Source organism: Etheostoma spectabile, chromosome 15 (genome assembly GCF_008692095.1).
Source record: "Etheostoma spectabile isolate EspeVRDwgs_2016 chromosome 15, UIUC_Espe_1.0, whole genome shotgun sequence".
In the NCBI taxonomy this organism is placed as follows: Eukaryota; Metazoa; Chordata; class Actinopteri; order Perciformes; family Percidae; genus Etheostoma; species Etheostoma spectabile.
The window spans coordinates 23,910,252-23,912,382 of NC_045747.1; the positions used below are offsets into that span (position 1 = coordinate 23,910,252).

The 2,131-nt window shown below is 39.6% G+C and overlaps 1 protein-coding gene across 1 annotated transcript in view; it reads right to left on the bottom strand.

Annotated features, from left to right (window-relative positions):
• wizb (WIZ zinc finger b) overlaps positions 1–1,377 on the bottom strand; it is a 43,766-nt gene extending 42,389 nt beyond the window's left edge. Inside the window, exon 1 of the mRNA XM_032536419.1 lies at positions 1,243–1,377. Within this exon, the coding sequence (XP_032392310.1) occupies positions 1,243–1,329 (87 nt within the window). The 5' untranslated portion in view covers positions 1,330–1,377. The remainder of the gene's footprint in view (positions 1–1,242) is intronic.
• Positions 1,378–2,131: the final 754 nt, after the last annotated feature.

Below are 2,131 nucleotides of genomic sequence, written 5' to 3' on the forward strand. Positions count from 1 at the left end.
AGAACAAGAACGAGAACAAGAAGAACAAGAACAAGAAGAACAAGAACAAGAAGAACAAGAACAAGAACAAGAACAACAAGAACAAGAACAAGAACAAGAAGAACAAGAAGAACAAGAACAAGAAAAAGAAGAACAAGAACAACAAGAACAACAAGAACAAGAAGAACAAGAACAAGAACAAGAAGAACAAGAACAAGAAGAAAAAGAAGAACAAGAACAAGAACAATAACAATAACAAGAAGAACAAGAACAAGCACAAGAAGAACAAGAACAAGCACAAGAACAAGAACAAGAACAAGAACAAGAACAACAAGAACATGAAGAGTACCGAGCTGGACCTTATGCATGACTGCCACTGTGTTTTTTGCCCCAAAGATCTCCTTCCAGGCAGCACAATGGTTATGTTTAGGGTTAAAGGTCCCATGACATGGTGTCTTTGGATGCTTTTATATAGATCTTAGTGGTCCCTAATACTGTATCTGAAGTCTCTTTTATATAGACCTTAGTGGTCCCTAATACTGTATCTGAAGTCTCTTTATATAGACCTTAGTGGTCCCTAATACTGTATCTGAAGTCTCTTTATATAGACCTTAGCGGTCCCTAATACTGTATCTGAAGTCTCCTTATATAGACCTTAGTGGTCCCTAATACTGTATCTGAAGTCTCTTTATATAGACCTTAGTGGTCCCTAATACTGTATCTGAAGTCTCTTTATATAGACCTTAGTGGTCCCCTAATACTGTATCTGAAGTCTCTTTTATAAGACCTTAGTGGTCCCTAATACTGTATCTGAAGTCTCTTTTATAGACCTTAGTGGTCCCCTAATACTGTATCTGAAGTCTCTTTTATATAGACCTTAGTGGTCCTAATACTGTATCTGAAGTCCTTTTATATAGACCTTAGTGGTCCCTAATCTGTATCTGAAGTCTCTTTTATATAGACCTTAGTGGTCCCTAATACTGTATCTGAAGTCTCTTTTATATAGACCTTAGTGGTCCCCTAATACTGTATCTGAAGTCTCTTTTATATAGACCTTAGTGGGCCCCTAATACTGTATCTGAAGTCTCTTTTATATAGACCTTAGTGGTCCCCTAATACTGTATCTGAAGTCTCTTTTATATAGACCTTAGTGGTCCCTAATACTGTATCTGAAGTCTCTTTTATATAGACCTTAGTGGTCCCTAATACTGTATCTGAAGTCTCTTTTATATAGACCTTAGTGGTCCTTTAAGGTGTAGTTTAAGAAGGTGGGGGTGACTGGGTGCTGAGTTGTAGACTGGGGGGCCCAATGCTGGTCCCTGGGGTTAGGGGTCGCTCTTCTGGCTCCATCACCTACCCCCCCCAGAGAACAGTACGGAGTCCCGAGCCGCCCTACACTGTGCAGCCGGCTAAACAACAACAACAACAACAATAAAATAAAAGACGCGGGATGCATCTTTTAACCAGCCACACCTGCGGGGGGGGGGGGGGGGGGGGGCAGTGAGCAGTGTTTTGGAGCCGGCACAGAGCTGTGACACAGCTAGGACACAGTCAGCTGTTATCAGAGGACGCAGGTCAGGGAAACCAGAAATAAAAACGGAAACTCTCACCCCCCCATGATACAACCTACTGCTGGCCATGCCGCTATATATTATAAATAAATGGGAATTTATTATGATGTAGGCCGAAAATGAGCTTCCTCCTCTTTAACCCTCATGTCGTCCTCGGGTCAAATTAACCCGTTTTCTATATCAATGTTCTTTTTAATTCAGCAAAATAACACGATTGATTCCACACAACGCTCTTTGGGGTGATTTTGATGGGTAATTTTGGGACATGTTATTAAATTTTACAGCATTTGGAAAAATAATGGAAGTGTTGTTGAAATAGTGTTGAGTAAAAGTTGACATATTCCAGTCTGTGATTATCCATCAACATCCATTCCTTTAATTTTAGTCTCAATAATTCCTAATTTCTGCTTTTCTAACTCAAACATTAGGCATCATTTCCTATAAATGAGGTTTGTTGACCATACATTTCAAAAATAACTTTAAACTAAAAGTTAATAAGTTAGTGTGACGTAGTACGACAAAGATGGGGGGGGAAAAAAAGCATCAAAAGTGTTGGGTGAAAAAAGGGCAAAAAACGTCAC